At 54.3% G+C, this 21857-nt stretch overlaps 7 protein-coding genes across 7 annotated transcripts; 4 read left to right on the forward strand and 3 right to left on the reverse strand.

The window, feature by feature from the left end:
- Window positions 1–2092: 2092 nt before the first annotated feature.
- On the forward strand, window positions 2093–5273 carry N656DRAFT_289800 (kinase-like protein). Its single transcript, XM_064809140.1, has 5 exons — window positions 2093–2132; window positions 2196–2641; window positions 2729–3624; window positions 3684–4460; window positions 4546–5273. The coding sequence occupies exons 2-5, from the start codon at window positions 2248–2250 to the stop codon at window positions 4828–4830; spliced, it is 2352 nt and encodes a 783-aa protein (XP_064667894.1). The 5' UTR covers window positions 2093–2132; window positions 2196–2247; the 3' UTR covers window positions 4831–5273.
- An 824-nt stretch (window positions 5274–6097) lies between these two features.
- On the forward strand, window positions 6098–6706 carry N656DRAFT_781961 (uncharacterized protein). Its single transcript, XM_064815673.1, has 2 exons — window positions 6098–6582; window positions 6641–6706. The coding sequence occupies exon 1, from the start codon at window positions 6210–6212 to the stop codon at window positions 6537–6539; it is 330 nt and encodes a 109-aa protein (XP_064667895.1). The 5' UTR covers window positions 6098–6209; the 3' UTR covers window positions 6540–6582; window positions 6641–6706.
- Window positions 6707–7182: 476 nt separating this feature from the next.
- Window positions 7183–9372, forward strand: N656DRAFT_830942 (uncharacterized protein; the record flags this gene model as incomplete). Its single annotated transcript, XM_064818613.1, has 3 exons — window positions 7183–7653; window positions 7745–8847; window positions 9124–9372. The coding sequence occupies 3 exons, from the start codon at window positions 7183–7185 to the stop codon at window positions 9143–9145; spliced, it is 1596 nt and encodes a 531-aa protein (XP_064667896.1). The 3' UTR covers window positions 9146–9372.
- Window positions 9373–10696: 1324 nt separating this feature from the next.
- N656DRAFT_770356 (uncharacterized protein) lies at window positions 10697–13876 on the reverse strand (the record flags this gene model as incomplete). The annotated part of the gene is made up of 2 exons (XM_064813766.1): window positions 10697–11210; window positions 11292–13876. The coding sequence occupies 2 exons, from the start codon at window positions 13874–13876 to the stop codon at window positions 10697–10699; spliced, it is 3099 nt and encodes a 1032-aa protein (XP_064667897.1).
- A 316-nt stretch (window positions 13877–14192) lies between these two features.
- Window positions 14193–15245, forward strand: N656DRAFT_830944 (uncharacterized protein; the record flags this gene model as incomplete). Its single annotated transcript, XM_064818614.1, has 3 exons — window positions 14193–14532; window positions 14621–15152; window positions 15237–15245. The coding sequence occupies exons 1-3, from the start codon at window positions 14492–14494 to the stop codon at window positions 15243–15245; spliced, it is 582 nt and encodes a 193-aa protein (XP_064667898.1). The 5' UTR covers window positions 14193–14491.
- A 365-nt stretch (window positions 15246–15610) lies between these two features.
- Window positions 15611–16503, reverse strand: N656DRAFT_770358 (uncharacterized protein; the record flags this gene model as incomplete). Its single annotated transcript, XM_064813767.1, has 3 exons — window positions 15611–15908; window positions 16039–16244; window positions 16321–16503. The coding sequence occupies 3 exons, from the start codon at window positions 16501–16503 to the stop codon at window positions 15611–15613; spliced, it is 687 nt and encodes a 228-aa protein (XP_064667899.1).
- A 2944-nt stretch (window positions 16504–19447) lies between these two features.
- Window positions 19448–20961, reverse strand: N656DRAFT_770359 (guanine deaminase; the record flags this gene model as incomplete). The annotated part of the gene is made up of 2 exons (XM_064813768.1): window positions 19448–20646; window positions 20721–20961. The coding sequence occupies 2 exons, from the start codon at window positions 20959–20961 to the stop codon at window positions 19448–19450; spliced, it is 1440 nt and encodes a 479-aa protein (XP_064667900.1).
- Window positions 20962–21857: the final 896 nt, after the last annotated feature.

Here is a 21857-nt window from a genome sequence, read left to right on the forward strand (position 1 = left end):
CAAGAGCGGTGAGTCTTTGTGCGCAATAAGGCAAGGAAACTCAGAAAAGATCTGGACCTGAACTTTGTGAATTAGAAGGAGGCCTACCTTGGAACAGCAGTTGACCTCGGCGGGTCCTCCATGAGATGAAGGAAGGTGCCTACCTGCCTTAAGATCGAAGTACACCTGTGGCTGCCTCCTTCCCGGACCCGTCACTGCTTGTTTCAGTCGTGGTACTTCAAGAGGCCACAGTCTCTGTTAGTGCAGCTAAAATTTTGTATGTGAAAACCATCCTCTCTACTACCCCTCTTAACATAACCTGGAATCTCCCATTGTACAGTACTGTACAGCAGATTGCAAGTTCCTGGAGCTTTTCTAAGAGGACTGTACTTGTACATGGCAACACCTGCTTCACTCTCCTAACTTCTTCAATTCAGGATCCGGGTGGGCTTGTGCGATTGCTAATGCATCCTTGAGTCTTGAGATTGATCCTGACCATGACACGAATCGTGATCCGGGCAGATTGGCGGAACGCGTCTGGGAATCAGAGTCTAACACTGACGGCCATTCAACTACCTGTAACCATCCTCAATCTCAACATAATGTCCATGATTACAAGCCGCAGGATTCCAAGATTGGAGTACTAACTAATGAAAAAGGACAAAAACACCTAAGGCGCCAGGCTTCCTCGGCACCTGGATATCGCAAAGTTCAAGTTGCTGACCGGGAATCATAACAAGCAATAAGATCCAACACGTCAACTTAACGGCAGTCCGTTAGGTACAGTCCTAAATTTCCCAACGTAAGGTTCACCAGGGTTCAACCAAGACCGGAACTGGACACTGGTTGGAGGTGAGGCTCGGGCCGCACAGATGAGCCTGTGAAATCCGCTTTGCAAAGTGGCCTCCGGTGCTCCGCTGCAATTTCATCTTTGTTTTCCCCCTGGCGCTGAATTACTGGCAGAATGAACGGGTTTGGCGTACAGTCATTTGGCCGTTGGCTTCTTGAGATTCAGCAGATGGGCCACCTGGGGAGTGTCAGTGGTGTCACGGTAAAGTCCATTCCCGGCTTCAAGACGCCCTACAATCTCCCGCTGGTCCAAGGGCTCGTCCGCATTGATTATGTACATGTTGTGGCGTATCTCGATTGTATATTTTCCTTTGCAAAAGTGGTCGATTGTCGACTTTAACTGCTCAGGAGTTTGAACACATCTGGGATGTACCTTTATGCGGGTTGAGGTACTCCTGCCGTCGACGTCGAGGGCGACGTCTAAGGCGCCCCGGGTACGAGTTTCGGTTTCTGTGTCGGTGGTGGACATCCGATGATTGACTGGTGTGCGATGGAAGGGTATAGCGAAGGAACACTGTCATCCCTCGGAGTCTGTTATCTGGACGGCAGCTGCAAGTAATAAGGTATGCACCACACCGGGAGACGGTCAACTCAGCAGGGCAATCCGAAGGCTGCATGCCATGGCTGAAACAGGCTCCTTTTATTAGGCGCCATCCTTCTGAACGTGGTTAGACTAGGCTGATTCAAGCGCGACTGCCAGAAGGGCTGACCTAGGTCAAGCAGGTTTATCACCTGGAAGCTGCCAATTCAGGACCACCATCAGGTGCAGCCCCAAGCCTCTTTTTGGTTGCTGTGTGATCCGCATGCCCGCAGCGACGCGACCTTTTCTACATTCCCCGCATCGATTCTACATCACAGCAAGAAACAAAGAACAAACAAGTCGCTAAGGCAAGCATGTCTGGCTGGTAGTGGCTGCTCTGGCAAGAATGGCAGGCACGTACAGGACCATGCACCAATAGTCCAACACACTTGGGGAGTTGGGGTGCTAGCGCCGTCACCTGTAATTAAAACTCATGATCAACAGTTTGAGATGGTGTGGGAAGCAACGGAAACCTTCCCAGCCTCGCCACACACCCTGCACTCGCCCAAGATCCCTAGGCTTGTGGCGCAAAATGCCCTCTGCTGGTCTCCCCCTTTACGGTCTGTCTGCCAGACGCCATGCAGCGATATGAAAGCCTCGCATCAGGCTGCCTCCCCGTCGGTTTATCGAAAACGTTGCAACTTGCATCATGAACTGAAGTGCATAAGTTGAAGGTCACAATTCTCATCCTCACCATGCTATACTAAAGGCTCAGCAACCTACTGTGCGTCGCAAGTCAGCCCATGTTGTCACGCTGGCGTCCTTGTTAACGATCTTTTGCTAACAGGCGGGACGAGGCCGCTGATAGGCAACCTCCACCATTGGCAGTGGGTGGGATCATGCGAGGTCGCCTGGACCAGGAGGGAGACGGCGGTGGTGGATCCACGACTTCCCTCGTTCCGATCGACCACGAGAATGAGTCAAACTTGGAAGGTCCAGGTGCCATACCGCCGTCAAGTACAAGCCAAATGATCCATCAACCTGTGGCGCCTGGCCTGCCCCAATCATCGAATCTGAGCGCGATCCCCCAGAACCCGCCGGCTGCTCATGACCGACCCGAGGAGACCAAAAGCCGTATTGATACCACCAATCTCCTCTCACCAGTTCTTCAGCTCAATGGACAAGAAGTGGGACCACGGAGTCCCAGTCGCCCTCGAACGCCATCCGCGGTAGAGGTTGAGGATCCTGAGGGCAACAAGGTATTCATCTTCCAGGACAATGATTTAACAAATGGTATGTACAATACATACCCAACCCCCTCCCTCACCGGCCCCTTATCTGGTCAGTTCACTAAAAAGCACCTTGCCGTTGGCGATCCAGCAAGGGCTAGTGCTACCGCACGGGATACTCCGAAGAGCCTCTACTCTCAACCTAAGAGTGGAAGTGAACATAGCTTCGCGAGTATTCAAACAGTCAACGACCTTGGATTCTCGAGACAGGAAACTGCAAAGACCACCGCTATTTGGAGCCCAGAGTCATTGCATCCCAACCGGGTCCATGCCACCAGTGGCATCGCCAGCCCGGACCAACCGGGCGATGAGTCCGGGGGAATACCAGTCGCTGCTCAAACGAAGCTCTCTGCTCTCCCGAGGCTCAATAAGTTGTTGAGGTGGTTCTGCTGTCCCAAGCCGAAGGACCCTGCTCAAACGAGGCTCAATAAGCTTTTGAGGGGTTTCTATTGCAAACCAGGGGACTCTGCTCGCTTGAAGTTCATTCCCATTAGCGACATCGAGAGGTGTCTGTCTGAAGAGAATGTGCAGGATGTCTTGAGGCAAGAGATACCTAGGGCAAATCTCGACGAACTAACGAAGAGAATATGCGGAGTACCATCCCGCCGCCGACTATTCGCTATTTTGGTACTAGGCAATAAGACGAGCTGCATCAAGTGTTTGATTGACTCGGATATCGACGACTCTGACCTTCCGTTCGTCATCGTGTCGCAGGCCTCAAGCTCGGAGTCGGTTTACACCAGGACTGGGAAACGGATCAAGTGCTTTGACGACTGGGATGACTCCGAGATAGAATGGCTGCTGGGCCAACAACATGCCGTGGCATGTCCGTTTTTCGACCTCGGCTCAGGGGACCTTTTCTTCTATGATCTGCCTAACGACGCTGTTCTGCCGTTTGTCGAGGCTGAACTGGCCGGTGAAGGCGGCGAGGCGAAGGTCCAGAAAGTTCTAATCCATCCGGCGCATCATAATTTCCCCGGCCAGGCAGTAAGAATCTGAACTGTGACGATGCTTGTGACGTTGCTAACATCCCCCCCTTGGAACAGGGGGTCGAGAAACAATACTTCGCCGTTAGAACACTTAAAACCGAGAACAAGAGAGAATACGAAGCAGAGGTTGAGATACTTCGGAGATTTAGCGGGCAAAACAAAAGTCACCCGCATCTCGTCCGACTTCTACTCACTTATCAGCACGGAAAGAGTTTCCATATGGTTTTTCCCTGGGCTAATGGGAACCTGTGCGACTTTTGGAAGACAAACAATCCACCAGAGAGAGGTCATGCTCTGGCATGCTGGATGCTCTCCCAATGCCACGGTATCGCCGATGGTATACGAGAGATTCACGGCGAGATCCCGGACAGCGGCCTAGGTCCGGACGACAACCTGAAAAACACGGGCCGCCATGGCGACATCAAACCCGAGAATATTCTTTGGTTCAAAGGCCACAACGGAAGCGAGGACCACCTTCGTATAACGGACTTTGGGTTCAGCGTATTCCACCGTTACGTGTCGCGCTCTAGAGACCAAGTACCTCGGGGTGGGTCTCCCAGTTACCGGGCCCCAGAGTGCGATCTTCCCAGGGCGACGATTTCGGTGAAGTTCGATATCTGGACGTTAGGATGTCTGTTCCTCGACTTCATCACTTGGTATCTCCTTGGCTTGGAAGCTGACGAGATATTTACCGATGCTCGCGTTAAGGAGGACAAAACGGTTCCAGTTCACAGCTATATGTATCCATGGTTAGCCGAGGACAAGTTCTTTATACTTTCAGTTTCCGGAGACAATAGCTCCGTTGTTGCGACATTGAAAACGTCGGTTCTCGAAGTAAGTTCACTGAAGTCCAGCCCTGTTCATTGGCCACATTTTCTACTATTACGTGGAAGGCGGCTGACCGCGTGCTTCGCAACAGTGGATGGACAAGTTACGGGCGCTCGATCACTGTCCCAGATTTGCGCATGATTTTATCAGAATCATACACCAAGGCCTCCTCCATCCCGATAAAGCGGCAAGATGGGACGGCCGCAAGACTGTTGACGAGCTGGCCAAGATTCTCGATAAGTGCCGTAACAGTGAGGAGTACTGTGTTGAACCGTATAAGAGCAGGGATGGTCCACTCGAGGCATTCACTTTCATTGTATGCGGCTCTACCTCCCAGCGTGAGGCCAAGACGACTAACTTGACAACCCACTTTTAGGATTACTTTTCTGAGTCCTCCAGGTCTAGCATGCACGCCAGCCCGCACCGCGAGCAAGCTGGAAGCGCAAGCCCTAGCCCCAGAAGCCTGAGTCCAGCGAGCGGACAGCCCTCGGGCATTTCCACACCCCCACGGGAGCCCCAAGAGTTGGAATCGCTCCCTGCCGGACCGCTCGACGGTCGTCCGCAGTCTACAACGGAAGAAGGGCATTGTGGCAAACGCAGCACAGCGCAGGCCGCAGCCCCTGAAATGCCGGCTACCACCACCGGAATGCCAGGCCCGGACCCCACGCCGCGGGTTCCGGAACAGGGGATAGCCGCTACAGGCACCGACAGCACTATCATCACGGCAGGCTCGACCTCGCAGCGGCCTCTCCTCGACGCTCCCGGGCCGGGATCTCCCGAACCAAGTCCGGCAGGGAGGCCAAAGAGGGTCTGGAGACATATCAAGGAATGTATCACTACTTTGAGTTGCTGCTTTAGGTCTGGTTAGGATAAACACTACACCACAGGGAGGCATTCTTTTTGGTCAGGAGAGGTAATTGGTTACTTAGCAGTGGCGGGGGTCGTCGTTTCCTCCAGGCAGACCTGGAGCTTGCTTTAGAGATACCCCAATGTGTTTAGGTAGTATTTTGGATTGTGAGTCAACTACTGTTTAGTAATCGATTAATTCTTGATAGTGGTTGGCAACATGAAGACAGAAAGGTTCAGACAGGGGTTCTGTGTTTCTCTTTGCCTCCATTCAGTTTCTTTGACAGATATAGTGTACCGGTATCGGCGGCGGCGGTATTCTACAAGAGTCGCACTGCCCGACGTCAAAACACCCGACTGGATGGTTCGCTGAGCACCACCGTCCGTTATTGGGTTCGTATACCATTTAGAGTACTTATACCGAGCCCTTGACTGGAAGTTGTCGATCTCGGCCCCATCGAGACTCACTTACACGGTCACACCCGGATTCAAGTTGTCCCTCCTGCCGTGTAATCATTTGTCTCCGAAACACCATTAAGGAAATTGTCTGACAGACATACGAGCCTATGATGTGTCTCAGGCGCAGCCTTACAGCCCCAACGTTACCGCTCATGTGGGGCAGAGCGGAAGATCGACGACGCGGGGCAGCTTCCGGGCTGTGCGATTAGTTCGGTCCCCGGGATCCGAGTAGCTGTCACTGATCGCCGGTAGTAGCAGTTGCCTGGATCCGGTGAAATTTGACAACGATTGGTAATTTGCTTACATCTCCAGGATTTTGAGCTTAACGTCACCCAGTGGCGGATGATGTAAATATAAACACTCAGTATAAAAGGGGCTTCCTTTCTCCACCTAATCAATGATCCCATTCCTCATCCAACACTCCAAGCATCCAGCACATCAATATCCAACATGCTGAAAACGGCGATTCTCTCAGTACTTTCCCTGTGCGCCCTGGTTCAAGGCCAGTCCATGAGCATCTACGGGTGCTCGGGCCGTAGCTTCTCAGGCCACTGCGAGTCGTTCACGTGCCCGTACCAGGCCTGCTGCCAGCTGCCCAGCTTCTTCCAGACAAGCCTTGTGTCGGTGCGAGCGTCGGGCTCGTACAACGTCCGTCTTTTCACGTCGGCGGGGTGTGCGTACCACTGCAACGACAATGACAATGGCAGCTTGTTTGTCGACAGGGAGGGCTGGAGCAACATTGGTGCCGCGGCTTATGCCTGCGTTGATGGGCCGTTCTAGGCAGAGCAAGCTGGAGGCTCTATGAGTACATACAGTGAGGATGGTAACCTACCTTACACATAGCGTCCGGAAAGTTGGCTAAAGAATCACTACCTACTTAGTACAGCTACTGTACCTTACGATGTTGGAGCAAGAACGGCCGTCACTCACTTTGGCTATGAAGGGGGAAAGTGTGGTGTGACTGGAGGCGATTTGCGCTGCCTACGCAGGTTCATCAAAATGTTTCAGAGCTTTGTTGAGGTCCAACTAGTGACTCTGGGTGGTTGCTGTCTCTCTAGATACCTAGACAGAGGGAACGGGTCATGTACACAAACTAAGCAAAGCGAAATCTAGTCATCACACAACCGACAGCCTTTCAAGTACTAGAAGGTGATTGCTGGAGATATGGAATATAAACGCAAATGCAAGATTGCTTGCGTGAGGATCAAGAATTCTCGCGCTTCCCTGGGACGACAGAGGAAAGGGCTTATATAAGGTAAACTGCGATATGTCACCCTACGTAAGCACATAAGCATATCTATCTAGTACCTTCCCAATCCATCATCTTCCTCGGCGGGTGCCTAATGCTTATTTCCGTCAACCACCTCCATCACTCATCTCGACGCTACTAGTACTTTTTTGTGAGGTGTAACAGGCTAACAACATGACCAAAATGACGGCAACGACAACCGGCAAGGCGTCCATTGCTGGCAATGTGCATCATGTGGTCGGCCTGAGTCCCGATGTGTGGTATCTCATCCTCCAGAAGGTGCCCGACAGAGAGCATCTCGCCAGCATCTGTCGAGTTTGCAAAGGGCTCTACCCCCTCGCCACCCAGTTCCTGTACAAAACAATAACCATCGGACCCCCATACATTGATTTTGCTACGTTTTGGAAGACCATCAACGACGAGGACAGAAAGTCAGAGTCTACCAAGTGGGCCGAAAGTCTGGCCCTCGTCCGCCGCCTCACCGCAGACTCCAACCCAAACCAGACACGCGCCGTTTGCAGCATCAACATCGAATCCTTTATTAGGCACGAATGGGATAAGGACGCACTAGAGCTCGGTGACCTCCGCCCCATATTCGAGCAGGAGCTTCCCCGCCTCGTCAATGTGCTCCCGAACCTGCGGCAGGTGCGCATCTTCTCACCCACTCCGGCATCTGAAGCACTATTCCGCACCTTGCACGAGCACCCCAAACAAACCAGAAATCCACCTGCTCAAGGAAAATGGATCACGGCCTGTCTTGGGTCTTATGCCCGCCGTCGTCACCATCAAAGCCAAAGCCAGCCCGTGGCATGACAAGCCCGACAAGCCCAACACGCAGCTTCCAGGCATCCAACAACTATTCTTCGCCTGTCCAGACCTCAAGTCCTTCTCCCTCTCGGTGAGCAACGATTACGGCGGCTGCGTAAGACCCTACATCCACCACTCCGTTACCAAAACCTTCCAGTTCGCGTCAGCCAACAACCACCTGCCATTCCCACCGCTTGAGTCCCTGTCCCTCAGCGGGTATGATATGGACACAGAACAAGAATGGCCCCATTGGCGCGACGGACTGGACTGGTCCCAGGTTAAAACACTCACCCTGGGCCCGAATCCCCGGTGGGCCGGCGGACCGACCATGGCCGACCTGCTCCGCCAGTTCAAAGCGCACGCCACTGCGCTGCGCAGCCTGACCGTCCAGACATGGGCGGCCGAGGGCCACGAGACGTGTCACCCGCTTGAGAGCTTTCTCGCGTCGTTTGACACGCTCGAGGAGCTCACCGTCAAACGGCACTTTGTGCCCGTGCAGAAACTGGCCCGGCATGAGAGGCTGAAGCGGTTGTGTCTGCACTGCATTGAGGTGCCTAGGCCTGACGGGGCTGGTCGTCCAACGTTTGGTGTAGAGGAGCTAGTGCTGCTTGATAAAAGTTGTCCGGAGTTGGAAGAGCTTGAGATTGACATATCCCGGGATGCGTCCGGAGAGTGGCCAAGAGATATACTAAAAGCGCTGGCGGGTTCGTTCTCCAATCTGCGACGCCTGACCCTGCACTGCGAGGTCGGCCTCGAGTTTGACTGGTCCCGGCGGCAGGACAAGCCCTACCTTCCGCTGCTGGATGAGGCCTTCGTCCGGGCCTTTGCCGAGCCCTTCTTTGCCTTGCGCGGCGCCGGGTCTAAGTTGGAGAGGCTCACCATCAAGACGGGCGAGACTTTGCGAAGGTTTCCCCAGTGGCCGCCTGGATATGAAAGGTTGGAGAAGCAGTCGACGCGATGGTTTGATGCATGGCTAAAGAACACTGATGGAGAGGTGAAAGTCAAAAATGTGACGCCATTTATTCTGGTGTGGTAAGTTGGCAACGCCTGACGTGTAGTTAGCTCCTCGAGTCCACAGTTCCGAGGGCCATGAATCCCATCATGATGATTGAGTGAAGCTTCGCTTCAATGACTTGAGCTTGGGTATGTATTACGTGGTGTGCTTTTACACGGAGTGAGTGAAGGCATGACCTTCGCTCTCTTTACTGGATATATAACGAGAGAATGGTTGGGTGTGGTGAATTACCATGGTCGTGTAAGTCTTTGCCTAAGTACCAACTGCATGATCTGCTATGCTGATGTGATCAGGTGGGCTGCTGGTGGCAAGTGAGATATAGATTCTTTGTAGAAGGTTACTACTTCACTCTTGCCAGGTGCCCCTAGAACTGCGTGACTATGTGCTGTTGGCGCGGCGATGGAGGTTGGCGAGCCCTGAAAGGGGGCATCTTTGGCACATACAGAAACGGACCCCTGACACCTCTAGAGTCCTTGAATCGCAGAGACCTCGAACAAGGAAAAAAAGGACCCTTCCCTACAAAAAGCCTTGAGGAGAATGTCAGGTCCACCTCTCCCTTCTAAACCTGACGCTTCGAATCAAGCTTACCACCTAATCCAGCTCCGTCTCGGACATGGACGGGCAACTACCGATTCAAGAGCCTAGCGAAGCCAGGAAACCCAACAAGGTCCCCGAGACAGCTACCGGTATACCGCACACTGACAGCACGCCCAGGAACTTTGATCCTTGTAACTCCCTCCTCGCAGACAGAACCAGGAACTGGGTCAAGGTTCAGGAGTTACATTACAGGTTGGTGCCGGACCGGGCACTTCTTTCTCCGTACCCTTCAGGACCAGTACGGAAGTGGTAACTTCTATGTTGAGGTTGGTGCCAATATTCCCTCCCGTATCTTGCTAGTTAGACATGCCTGGGAGATGTGTTCTGCTCATTTCAAAATGCAAAATGCTAATCAGGAAATGGTTCGAGCAGGTGCGGAACAACAGGTATATAATCATGGCGGACATGCCTCGGTATGTACAAAGAGGATTGCGAAGATCCGTAGCTCTGCTCCTTGGTGCAAAGCCATGGCATCTGCTGGCCTGCCCCTCATCCCTCATATGTCCCTGGGAAGAGATGCTGCGACAATATTACAAGTCTCGCCTCTCTCGCAGTTCACCAATGTCCATATATTCCTTTACACATTGCACTATGAAGTGGCAGTACAGTACACAGGTTTACAAACCCCCTTACCCTACTGTTCAGTACCAATAACCATTAGAGCATCTTACCTTACTTAGCACCGGGTTAACGTCTCTTCTACCAACAGACCAGACAAGGGGTTCGAGCCTACAGGCACCAACAGTCCGATAACTTCAAGAACAAGCTCGGCCTCGCAGCAACCTCTGCTCGAGCCGCCGGTAACCCCTGAGCCAGAAGCGGCGGCAGGAAGGCCAAAAAGGGTGTGGAGACACCTCACAAATTGTACTAATGCTTTGGATTGCTGCTTCAAGTCTAGATAAATACCACAGGGAGGCATTCTTCTTGGTCAGGGTATATTGGCTGAGGTGCTTGGCACAGCAGGCGTGAGGGGGGTCATTCCTCTCAGTCACGTAACTTGGAAAACTGCTCTAGACTCTAGAGATACCCTAATTTGTTTGTATAGTCCTTGTTTGGGATTGTCGATCAACTACTTCTCAGCATTTTATCGCTTCTTGAAGTGACGGCAGGACAAAACTGAGACATGAGCAGAGGGAGGGAGTTGCAAGCATCTTCTTCATACTCATCCAGATCCCGCTCAGTACCAGTGTCACCCTCAACCAGAGCCATTTGACACCATAAACAAACCCCTTCCCTCTCTTTCACTCCCCAGTCCCCAAGCAGGCAGACTCAAAACCCTCGCAAAAACTCCTCCAAGCTAATCGGCTTCCTCACAGCATTATTCAATCCCTCATGATACGTCACCCACACACCCCCACCAGCCGCCCCCTGGCTCCCACCCCCCGTCCTCTTCCGTCTCTTACCAGTACCAGTACCAGCATTCCCATCCGTCTCTCCCAACAACCCATCATCAACCTCAACAATCATCCTGCCAAAGAAATCCCTCTTTACACCCTTTGACGACGCAATTGCTCTATTAGTACTAGCAGAAAAGGCAGCAGCAGCAGCAGTGGGGAGCCGGTTCTCCTTGTTCTCGTCCTCATCATCACCAACATGGTGATAATGTTGTTGGGAGGCGTCATGCAACCCGCCAGACCTGAACCGCGCCTGCCGCGCAGCATTCTCCCTCTGCGCGAGCGCCTTTTGCAGTTCCTGGTCCAGGACCTGGCGGACGGCGTAGCGTGTTGGTGCTTGGGCGGTGTAAAACGAGGCAGTTTCGAAGGTTGATAGGGCATCGATGTCTCTATACTCTCAACTCATCAGTATACTCATCCATCTCAGCTGCAGGCAGTAAAAGTAAAAGGAATGTTAGCACATAACGTACGGCTCCATTCTATAAACCCACTGCGTCCGGCCAACCGTAACCGGCCCAGCCGTCAAACTAGACGGATCGGGCTCGATCTTCCCCCTGTGCAGCGCGATGCCGACTTCGGCAAGCACCCTTGCGGCGCGCTGCACCATGGCCTTTTCGCCCTCGCGCCGCACGCTCGCTACCAACCCGGTCTTGTCGTTCCCGCCTCCTACCACGACGGGCTTGACGTCTGGCGAGACCAGGCGGACGAGGTACGGGAGGAACTCAGTCGCAATGTCCTCCGGACTGCGGAATGCCCGCGTCAAGGTTGGGGGTAGTTGGCTCTGGATCCCCTGCAGCGCCGCGCGGTTGGCCTTCTCCGCTTCGCGCGCAGCATAGTCCGCTCGTGGGCCGGAAAAGGGCAGGGGTGCGGCGTTGCCGTCATCGTCCACACCTACGGCGTCGCCCCATTTCCGTTCGTAAGTGGTGTGCTGCTGGTATCGGTTACGCGGCGAGGCGAACAGGTGGTGGCAGGCCAGGATGGGCTGGCTGGTGTACTGCGCCAGTTCCCACTCCTGGTGGCCCGAGTAGAGGCGGGAGGAGCACGAATCGTGGAAGTGCATCCATTCGTAGGCTAGATCGGGCTTGGTCAGGAAGGAATCGTCGTTGAAGTCGCGATTGGGGTATTCGAGGAAGATCTCGGTCATGATGCGGTCGACTTCGCCGCTCGCGTCTATCATCTCGCGTAGCCGCGCCATGGCGTACTTCTTTTGCTGCTCGGCAAACCCAAGCTGGGCTTTGGGCTGCTCGTGAAGGGGCGTGTTCTTGGGTTGTGCGGCGGCTGCAGGGGCCTGTCTCGGAAAGCCGGCGCCGTCCTGGAAGACACGCGTGACAATCTCCTTGGCGTCGCCGCGCCCGAGGCCTCTGGCACCGCCGCCGCCGTGGGTGAGGTCGTTGATGATGTATTTGTCAACCCATTGTCGAGTTAGGCGCGGGGTCGCGTCTCTTGAAGTGGCGCGCAGCCGGCCGGCAACCCATTCTCCCACAACCATGACACTCCGAAGGTCGCCTTCTGCGTTGTTCTCAGCCCCGCGCTTGGCATCAATGCCGCTCGTCATCCCCCACGCAGCCTCGCACAGCTTTCTCGCGGCGTCCTTTTCGCAGGGTATGCCTTCCTTCTCGAACACGGCCTTGAGTCGGGCAACGACCGCCTCCAGAGACGGTTTCCCGACATGGATGATCTCTGCCAGTCCGGACTGCCGCAAGGGGCGCAACGAGGGGTGGTACACGTCATTGCAAACGAGGATCAACGGCCGCATCTGCCTGAAATCATCCTTGTTCTTCTTCCTTCGTCCGGTACCCGACGATGCCGCGCTGCCTGAGCTGTTCCGTTGGTCGAGCAGGACAAGGTCGATTAGGGCCTTGACGAAGCCACCCTCCCCCGACCCTCCCGACCCGCCCACAACCCCATCCACCTCATCAACAACCACGCACACGGGACGGGCAATCTTCTGCTGCTTTCCCGGCTCCGCCTTCTTATTCTCCACATTCTTGACAGACTCGGTCCCCAAACTCGTTCTGATCCTGCCCCTGACGACGTCCTTGCTTCGCTCATCACTGGCGTTAATCTCCATGACCTCGTAGCCCGCCTGCCTGGCGCATACGTGGGCGAGGGTGGTCTTGCCGAGACCGGGCGGCCCGTGGAGCATCAGGATCTTGCGATGCGGTTTCTCCTCCTCCGGCTGCTGCTGACCCCCCTGCTGCTGCTGCGCGTGTCTCCTGGCTGCAGCAGGTCTGCTTTTGGCCGCGTGTGGAAACACTATGGGATCCCACCGCTTCAGCCAGCGGAGGACTTGGCGGTTGGTCAGATCGTCCCCGACGAGGTCCATGAATGTACGGGCGCGGTATTTCTCGGTCCAGAGCATGGTGCGCCTGGGCTTCTTGAGGTTGGTGTGTCGGCCCTCTACCGAGCGGACGGGTTGGTCTGGATTCGAGGGTGGCGTGACTGGCGCTGTTGTGGACTCCTTCCGTGCTTGGGCGAGTTGCTTGTTCGCGTCGTCGATAAGTTCGTGAATGGCAATGCCATAGTAGCTCTTGCTTGCGCGGCCTTCCTTGGTTCGCGAGCGCGCTGCTACCATCGTTGCGTAAGACACAGCCTTTGTGGCTTTGCGTTCCCGGATGGGGACAGATTTCCCGGAACATGTCGAGATGCGGTACGCAGACGGCTCGTCGATCGTAAGTGCGGGCAATTGATGCGCACTCTGCGTCCCAAAAAGACGTTGGTAACGTTCCGCTTCTTCCTCCGACTCCTCGTTCAGCTGGCTGTCGGGCGGGGTGGAAAGGACCTCCTGGGCGGCAGGTTGAGTCTCAACCGACTCCTCCACAGCCTCTGAACTGGATCCAACGTCTAGCTGGGTGTCTTGTGTGTCCTGTTGCAGCATCCTCCGCTTGGGGGACGGCTGGTCGGTGGTGTCATCGTTATCCGAGTCATCGTCGGCAATGAAGCCTGCGAGAACGCGCGGCTTGGCTGGTTTGGGCGCGTCGGAATCGCGCAATCGCTTGCCGTTGACGGGCGACGAGCTGGGCGGAAATGCAATGGGCGATGAGGGGGCGAGCATTGTAAAGTCGGTTCAGGTATTCTAATTCAGGGGCCGATGAGACGGTCAAGAGGGGATCATGACGCGTAAAACAAGTGTTATCAAGTGCTTCGATAGGCTGCTGTATCGCACTGAAGCATTGGTGATATTTGGGTGGAGCGTGCAACGCGTCCTGGCGCGGCTCAATCCATTTAATTGATAACCCTGGAAGTTTCGCGTTTGGATGGGTTAGGGTTTGGGCTCAGTGCATCTGCTCTCTCTTTCCCGCCTCAGCGGTCTCAACGATATCCGGGCGCGGACTTTCTCCGGATTCGAAGTTACACAACCGAGCATCATTGTCAATTATCCCCATATCCAACAAAGACAGTGAAATGGGTTAACAAGCGAAGACCACTTGCTTAGAGATTTGTGAAAAGGAGTAGCAATTGACGATCCGCGTTTCGTCGCAGGAGTGCAGAGTCCACACTGTCACCAGCAAAGACCAGTAGGATTGTGGGATTTAGAAGCTGCATCTCTCAATGTCTTTAGAACCAACACAGCTTCCTCGTGAGAATTCGTCAAAAAGAATAACACCACTTCCTGATTCACTTTCATAATCTCCCCAAGCCCCCCCGGAGCAACCTGAACAAAGACATCATGCCACCCCTCAGTCTCAAATTCCTCACCCTCTTGGCTCAGTGGGCCGGCATCGCCATGCCAACCCTCTACGCCGGCAAGCTGCCCCCTTACTCTCACAGCCTCTTAACCTCTCCCAGCTCCTAACAGACCCTCCGCAGGAATCGCCTACCAATACTCACTCACCCTCCGCCAGCTGCAGGCCATCCACACCACCCAAACCCCCGACAACCATGACCCCAGGCCGCTCGCGAGGCAATGGCTGGCCCTCTACCAGCAAGGACCCGTGTTCGTCCGCCCACTAGTCCTCTCCGGCACCCTCGCCAACATCTACCTCTCCCTCTTCAACTCCACAAGCCAGCGGTTATTGTACCTGCTAGCAGCAACCCTAACCTTCTCCATCGTCCCCATTACACTCCTGCTCTTCGAGCCGGGGATCAACGGCGCGTGCAAGTGGAAGGTGCAGCGGCTGCTGCAGGACGAGGGGTTCCGCATCCCCATCCGCACCGTGACGCCGGGACGGAGGACGGGGTGGATCACGATCACGATTCCCAGTCCGGACCGGCACTCGGCCACCGACGCCAGCAAGCGCTGGGCGGAAGAGACTGGGATGGGGGAGCTGGTCATGCAGTGGGTGGCGTGGAACCATGCGCGGTGGGTTGTGGGACTGCTAGCTGGAGGGGTAAGTGCGTTAGCTGGGATGTGGTGACATTGATGAGCGGTGAGTGGTGAGTGGACTGAGTGCATGTGTGGGGAGATGGTCTAGGTACCTTAGGCAGTGGGTGGACATACGTTAGAAGATTGCGCAGTGGCTTGCATGGCGAAGCTTTCTTGCAGTGATGGTTTAGAAACGGCCATGGTATCGTGGTGATAAAACAGATTCATAGACGTCATGAAGATCAATTTTGCAACTCTAGGCGATTGGTACAACATCTCGTCGTCCTCAGTATACGGCGGAATCTAGCCAAATTCCATGATAAGCCACCCGCTGCTTGACGCTCAACCAAAAACCTGCCCATATCCCGTCATTAAAGAATGGAACCTGCTCGCGTACATATGAGCTAGTCCCATCTGGTATCAATACAAACAAAACTAGCGAAAATCCCTGCCATGCGCAAACTCAATAGTGCTATGCATCAATCATTGCGGCGCGTAAGGCTGCTGAGCAGGATAGGGTTGTTGTTGAGCAGGGTAAGGCTGTTGAGCAGGGTCGTATTGCTGTTGAGCAGGGTATTGCTGTTGGGCAGGGTACGGCTGCTGCTGAGCTGGCACTGGGTTGTACTGCTGCTGCGGAGGGTAGGCTTCAGCGGGTTTGTACTGGCCGAGCTCGGCTTGGGCGGGTCCTGAATTCCCTTGCTCCCTGACACAGGCGATGATGAAGAAGACCAGGTGAACAATGACCAAAATCCTGCGCAGGAACTTATGGTTAGCGAGGGGTCTAGCCAGTGGTAAAAATAGCAGACGCCGGGCGAATAGGTTGCGTTTGTAAGCGACCCTACTAGCGGCGTGCCATTGGACGAGAGTGGAAATCCGCAACTTACCAGACCACAGCACCGAGACCGGCGCACGCACCGAGCGCTGCCCCGACCTCACGGTTTGCCGCGTCCCGGTACGACAGGTAGAACCCGGCAGCGGCCGCTGCCCAAGCCCAGCCTGACAGCCAGAAAATGATAGTCAAAATGTAGCCGATGAGGAAAGCGATGCGGAAAAAGAATCGCGGCGCCCCGAGCTCGAGCCCGATGGCAGTGCCGTAGACGATCCAGCTGAGGATTACCTAAACAGGGTCGGTCAGCGACTTGCCCAGGACATGTTACGAATTCAGGGACGGCGGTGGATGCTAGTCCACGTACCACAAAAATGAGGAGACCGCCAGCACCAGCAGAGCCGAGCCACGTGTAGCCCGAGAAAAGCGAAAGCTCCCAAGCAGATAGTCCAAGTATGACAACGGAGAGGACGATGATTGCGATCTTGATGTAGAGAAGCCAGAGGGGCTGTGGCGGGACGCCCGATTTGATAAGTCCTGAGGCACCCATGGTGATGGTGAAGGTGATCTGGGAACTGTCTGAGTCGAGATACTCTTCGTACAACGGCGATCGAGAGCGGCAGCGAGTCTGTATGTATTGTACAGTAACGTAGTGCCAATCCGCAACAGGCTTCGGCTCCAAGTTGTCGATGCACAAAAAAATCAGACTTCAAGCCTCGTGGGTGAAGAAGCGCGGGCATCCCTCAGCTTTATTCACATCCCATGCATCTCCTCATTTCGCACTCGACGCCACAACAAGCACTGCGGCTGGCTGCCAGGGTTTCAACAACACGGGACCTACAGAGTCCGTTTTAACGGTACCAAACCATTTACTGTAAGGTTCCGTTACATTGTTGGCATGAAATCGGCACGCCAGTCGATCGGCAAGCTTTGTCGCCCTTTGTCACGCCAAGCCGAGGTGAAAACCCAGCACAACCTTGCGAGCTGAGGGGGCATGGTTCTTTGACGATGTTGTGACCCGAAGGCTGAGCAGAGACGGAGGAGAGGGGCTCACTGCAGCCGTGCAGCGGGTTCGAGCGGGTGAGACCCCCAAGGAATTTGAGGTGGGCTGAGACTGATTGAGGGGCGCAGCCTGATTAGCGTTTTGCGGGACAGCCGCCATGGCCCAACACAGGAAGTTCCTAGCGAAAAATACAACGGAGATCCACTGGATCGTGGCTGCGATAAACCTCAACTTTGGACGTTAACGTTACGGAGCCGGAGGAATAAGACCCGGCGCTGACAACGTGGTAGCTCCGTTTGGCTCTTGATGCGTTGTACGGTAGTACGACCAAGTACCTTATATTCGCTGTGATACGTGTTTTGCGTGTGAAAATTGTTGGGACATAAGGATACTGCGTAGCGTTCTCCCCGTCCCAAAGTTTTTGGGGCAATGACAGGTTAGGCAATGACAAGCGATAGTTAGCGTCTGGGTCCCGCATGTGGACCTAAGCTAGGAGGAAGGAATGGAGTGCAACAGTACTTCGTTGGGTACGGAGGTAGAGATATCTTGTATAACCTTATTTTCCACGCCGCCATCTGGCAGCCGGGCCTCGATAGTGCTGAGGTCGGGTAGAAAAAGGGTTCGAAAACGGATCGCAAAAAGGTGCACCATTCGTCGTGCATGTTATTCATCAAAAACGCTGAACAAAAGCCATCTGCAAGCGCCAATGATTGACTGACAAGGGTGTGGCAGTCTCTCCTTTAGCGTGCATGCTGCGCCTTCGTGCGCCTGATATTTTCCTGCAAAAATTCGATCGAACTGTGAATCAGAATTCTTGTCATTTGCACCATGCCAAGGCTACACTACAGGAGTCCTCCGCGCACTAACCATTTGACGTGGATTGTGAGCGCCTTGTCGAGTTGTATTTCCGCCTTCGCCCTTGAAACATTCAAAGTGCTTCGTACACAGAATGGTGTTGATGATCAACATTCCCAGGGCAGGACAAACTGAAGGAGTTCCGAGACAGCAAGGCTTCGTCTGATGGCGAGAGCCTCGCGTCTGAGTGTCTCTGACAGCAGCTGTCCTGTGCTACGCTAACTACATGTACTAGTAGTTCGTCCTCATTCCGTGAATATGGGAATCTCACAGTGAACTCTCTAGATCTAGGCAGGAGGTGATCTCTTTTGTGTATATATACTTGTATAGCATTCTGAGTCCCCATTGTTCCTTTTGTTGATCCATACCTCGAGCTATAATATTACATACAACCCCTGAGCCGACCTCTCGTTGACGACTAGAGAATCCCGTCCCAAGGCGATAACACTGCAGGTTATGGCGCAGCCAGGTGCTGGCGCAACTTCAATGAGCCGCTACTCAGCTAGTCATGTTGTAGAACAAGCCAAGATGCATACTATGAGGGGATATTCAACCAGGGCTGAGGGAACCCAACTTCATTTGCCAGTTACCTGAACTTCAAGTCCATACTCAGGTCCAGGCGAGAGGCCAGAGACTATATCCGGGATCCTTGTCTGGTACACAACGTGCTCTATAGCTGGCTCTGGCAAACGGCCGGGGCCTTTGAAAGAACTTGAAGTTGAGGGCTACTGTAATAGGAGGATTCGTATCTTGGAAAGAGGTTTACAACCACCGACAAGAACTTGAAGTTTTCCACAACTTAAAGTCAAGTGAGTCAGTGCATAAGGCACATCTTTACCACACTGGAGCAACTCTGTGTAGAGGATATCAAAGCCAAGAGGTTTCGGGAACTCTGCGAGCGAGCTTCCCGTCTCCTGACGATCAGGCTGATACAGCACATTGGTCTATAGTCTAACAGTTTCTTCAGACAATAAAGAAGACAAATAAGAAATATCTAAGAAGCAGAGAAAAACAAGAAGGGTTAAACAAAAATAAAAATTCGTGATTGATCGAGAATCGAACCCCCCAGCCCTAAAGGAGGGTATGAGCCTAGACAGCAGTCTGGGACTGTAACACCCGTCGACCAGAGGCCGTCCAGGTGTTTTCTCAACCCTGCGCTGGAACCACTACGCCACAACGCCGTTGAACCCTAGCAGTTCCTTGTTGAGGACCTACCAACTAAAGTTTCCTATATACCTCCCTCCATTAGTACTGGTATTATTCACACTCGGCCCGCTTCATCATTCTTGTCTTGCTCATCCCCTCCTTTGTGAGGGCGGTTCCTCCAGTTGATAACGGGGTTTCTGCCGAATTCCTCTTAAAATCTAATCTATGATGAATCCAGGAACATATAGAAAGGATCACGGTCGGTCCATTGCTGCTTTAAACTTGACCTTCGTGTGTTCTCTATTTTGTCCTGAGAGCTGATCTCATGCCACTGTCGGCAGAGTCAATCGTCTACATCTCTACAAGAATGCGTGCCCAGAGGGGATATCTCTCCCGTCTAATAAAAGTCCCAACCACTCCCTCCCCCAATCCAGAAGCGACACAAACGCTGAGATGCCGGTCAACGCAAGATCATCTAAAGTACTAAACGTTACCACTCCCCCTTCCGTTGATGCACCAGCCGGCCACGGACCCAGACCTTCTTCGTATTCCGATCGTCCCCGTTAAACACCCATTTCGCAATCCTCTCAGGCCAGCTCTCCCACCCAAAGACATCCACATCCCCATCATCTTCACCCCCACCTTGTCCCTCTCCCTGTTGTGCTCTGTCCTCCCCGTCATCCGCAACCATGCCCAACCCAATCAACTGCGCGTCCCACTCCATCCCGACCTCGAACCCGCCAACCTTACCCCTCAAGCCGACCACCTCAGCCCCGCCCCTCGTCGCAAGGTACAGCACCTCCTCCACGCCTAGCTTGTCCCCATCCCCACCACCGCCCATAGCAACATGCCTGCTAACCAACACAGCCTGCCTCGCCGCCTCCAGCACGCTGGGGCTGTACCCCCCGCTCATGTCCGTTCCCAGACCGCATACCACCCCCTTAGCCAGCAACCAGCGCACGGGACACGCGCCGCTGGTCAGCGCCGAGTTGCTGCAGGGGCAATGGCTTACTTTCGCGCCGCGCTGGGCGACGAGGTCGGCTTCCTTTTCTGTGAGATGCACGGCATGGGCGAGGATGGTGCGGTCCGTGAGCAAGCCGGTCGCATCGTAGACGGCTGCATAACTCTCGTGTTCGGGGAAGAGTTTTGCGACAAGCTCAATCTCGGGCTTATTCTCGCTGATGTGCGTCTGGATCGGCAGGTTAGTCTCCGCAGCGAGGTCGCCGAGCGAGCGCAGCAGCTCGGCCGAGCACGAGGGCGCGAAGCGCGGGGTGATGACGGGCCGCACGAGAGCCCTGGACATGTCCATGTGCGAGTCCGGGTCGAGCGCGCGGATGTGGGCGATGGACTGTTCCGTGGCGGCGACCGAGTCCCGTGGCGACGCGTCGCGGTAGTAGTCGGGCGAGAGCTGGTCCATGCACACGCGGCCGACCAGGGCGCGCTGGCCGTGGGAAAAGCACAAGTCGGCGAGGAGGTTGGTCGAGGGGACGTCGACGGTGGCGTAGTAGGCGGCGCAGGTGGTGCCGTGGGACAGCGTCTTGCGGATGACGCGCGTGTAGACGCGGCGGGCTTTGGCCAGGTTCGCGAGGGAGGCTTCCATGGGGAAAGTGTACGTGTTGAGCCAGTCGAGGAGGGTCGAGTTGCCGAAGATGCCGACGTTGGGGTATTGTGAGGCATGGAGGTGCGTGTCTTGCGGTTGGTTAGTGCTCTAGTCCCCATCTACCCCTTTTCAGCTGCTTAGCGACAGATGATTGCACACTCACCAATGAATCCGGGAAAGAAAAACTGCCCTTCCCTTGCGCAGACAACATCCACCTCGTTGGGCTCCCACCCCAGCCGCGGGAACAGGGTCTCTCTTGCCCTCGCCTCGTCGCACTCACTCTCGACAGCCACAATAGTCCCGGACTTGTCCACACACACGGCTGTGTTATGTAGATACTCCAGCTCGTCGAGCGCCTTGCTGTGCACGAACAGGCCGAGGAAAAGTTGATTCTTGCTCGCCATTCTGCTGATTGACCACAATCACGCGGGTAATCTGAGCTCTGGTTGAGAAAGAGATCAACCAATTCCCGAGACAACAGCTGGAGGCTGGGTATAGCGCAGCCAATGTACCTAAATCAATCGACAGCTATATACATCTGGTAAGTACTGGGGAGTAACACCGTGACTTTATCTCCAGTCTCGAGGAGTCGCACTCACCTGCTCCACGCCTTCTCTGAAGTCCACTGGGAACGAACTAAACTGAAGGCTAATTCAGACACGAATTGATTCAACTGGGGCCTGGTGAGCAGTAGACAGTCAGTGTCACGTCAGCTCAGGAAGAAAGTCAAGCCTGAAGCCGAAACTTCAAATCCCATCACCTTACCTAGCCAATGTAATCCATTCAGTTTCCCTCCTCAGCCATCAACGTACGTAAGGTAGGCAAGTAGGTAGTTTACCTGTTTCAGGCTTCAGCCTTGCTGTTGTTGCAGTTGTTGCAATTTGCAAATGAGCGAGCGCACAGAACTGCGCCTCCCTAAACTGGAGGCAGGAGCAAACAAATCGACTGGTGAAGACCGACGGAAAAAGATCTCCAGACAGTGAAAATGAAGGTCCAATTCCTCACAGCACGTGTCTTCATAATATTAAAAGAAACGCACCATTTAAAGCATCAATGGACAGAATGTAAACCCCTTTTAAGGTATTTAACTCAACCTTGGACGGCTAGGGAGATGGTTGCACCTGGTAAGGCGTGCTTATCAGTCCCATGATCAATCCCTATTTAGCAGTTCCCCACCCCCGCCGAACCCCGGGGAAACCCACGGAGCACAGGGCAATCACGGCCGGATACGCCGCCCTCCCGCTCTTGGCACAGCGGAGCCGCCCCTCATCCCTCCAGATCCTCGGCCAGCGCCGGCACC

This window comes from Canariomyces notabilis (genome assembly GCF_033297395.1).
Source record: "Canariomyces notabilis strain CBS 508.74 unplaced genomic scaffold N656scaffold_20, whole genome shotgun sequence".
NCBI lineage: Eukaryota > Fungi > Ascomycota > Sordariomycetes > Sordariales > Chaetomiaceae > Canariomyces > Canariomyces notabilis.

Excerpts from the sequence above, each read along its gene's own strand:
- N656DRAFT_289800 (XM_064809140.1), top strand. The coding sequence starts at position 2,248 with ATGCGAGGTCGCCTGGACCAGGAGGGAGACGGCGGTGGTGGATCCACG. Across the intron at positions 2,642-2,728 it reads GGACAATGATTTAACAAATG|CAAGGGCTAGTGCTACCGCA; the intron begins GTATGTACAATA and ends TTGGCGATCCAG. Across the intron at positions 3,625-3,683 it reads ATAATTTCCCCGGCCAGGCA|GGGGTCGAGAAACAATACTT; the intron begins GTAAGAATCTGA and ends CCCTTGGAACAG.
- N656DRAFT_781961 (XM_064815673.1), top strand. The coding sequence starts at position 6,210 with ATGCTGAAAACGGCGATTCTCTCAGTACTTTCCCTGTGCGCCCTGGTT.